At 31.3% G+C, this 1,323-nt stretch overlaps 1 protein-coding gene across 1 annotated transcript; it reads left to right on the top strand.

The window, feature by feature from the left end:
* Positions 1 to 321: 321 nt before the first annotated feature.
* On the top strand, positions 322 to 779 carry BDBG_01662 (uncharacterized protein; the record flags this gene model as incomplete). Its single annotated transcript, XM_031720429.1, has 3 exons — positions 322 to 371; positions 468 to 636; positions 690 to 779. Coding segments are annotated over 3 exons (308 nt in total), but the record flags the coding sequence as incomplete, so codon positions are not given.
* Between the last annotated feature and the right edge of the window lie 544 nt (positions 780 to 1,323).

Genomic DNA, 1,323 nt, shown 5'->3' with positions numbered 1-1,323 from the left:
TTTTCTCTTCTTCAATCAATCACTAATTCCAAGCTGGTATGAAAACTATTAAAACACTCTCAGAAACTCTCAAATTGAAGAGTATAGACTAATCAAATTTCAAATATAGAAGAAATCAAATTATCTTCTACAGATTCAATTATTCATTCTCTCTCAAATAAAACAGCAGTCATGTCTCCCCTCTTCCTCCCAATCAAATGAAACATGGCCCGTGAAAAGCAAGTATCACACCAGGCCATAATGATCAACACGGCCTCAGCACGCAGGGCTGCATATGCACAGTGCATGCTGGACTGAGAGACTGCATGAGTTGCAAACCAGCAGCAGCATCTCAGGAAGAGTCATGCAGCATGAGAAAGCTGCAACTCTCAGTCACATGCACAGAGAGTGAATTGCTGCAGTAAGTACATATGCATTGAAGTAACACTTTTTGATAACACTCAGTCTCTGATATGATGAAAATAGAGTCTCTCTGTGAGATTCATTTCTATCAGAAGTCTGAGAATCTTATATTTCTCAAGACCATCTTCACGCGCCTTGTCTGTGAAATTGATGAGAGAAATCATCAATTCCAGCATTCTGTCCTTGATGTCATTCAAGTGATAGCAGAGTTCACCCTGATCACACTTTTTAAGTGTATGTTTTCTAATTATTCACATTTATATAGATATATACTGATTATTTATTAGATAGTGTTAAGACAATGACTCATTGTGACTGTGTTACTCTCACTGTGAGAGATACACAGTTGATAATGAACATTGTGAAGACTCTGAGAAGTGAGTATTTTAAAAGTGCTGTGGCCCTGCAATCTTGATTTTTTTTTGTTTTTATTTTTTGTTTTTATTTTTTGTTTTTTTCTTTTTCTTTTCTTTTTTTTTTTATTTTTCTTTCTCTTTCTGTCTCTTTTTTTCTTTCTCTTCTTTTTTTCTTTCTCTTTTTTTTTTTTTTTTTTTTTTTTATTGTGATTTTTTCTTGTTATTTTATTATTTGTTTTTTTGTTATTTTTTGTATTGTACATTTTTTTTTTTAATTAAAATGATATTGATTATGATCTGTGTTCAGAAAAGTAATGATATTTGATAATACTCTCTATTGAATTTTCAACAAATGAGCACTATGTTATGATATTATGTAAGTGAGAAATGATTTCATGGTTTCATTTAGTGCCATTTTCAATAATGAGATCAGAATGAAAATGTGACTAAGAATTCAAATATATTCTTTATCTGAGACTAGATTTTTATTTGAAAAGTGAATCTGGGACCTTTAATATTTGAAATAACAGGATTTGAGATCAATGTGATGAACACAAACTATGAC

This window comes from Blastomyces gilchristii, assembly GCF_000003855.2.
Source record: "Blastomyces gilchristii SLH14081 genomic scaffold supercont1.2, whole genome shotgun sequence".
Classification (NCBI taxonomy): domain Eukaryota; kingdom Fungi; phylum Ascomycota; class Eurotiomycetes; order Onygenales; family Ajellomycetaceae; genus Blastomyces; species Blastomyces gilchristii.
Note: the sequence above shows the minus strand (reverse complement) of the source record. Positions and strands in the feature narration are given on the sequence as shown.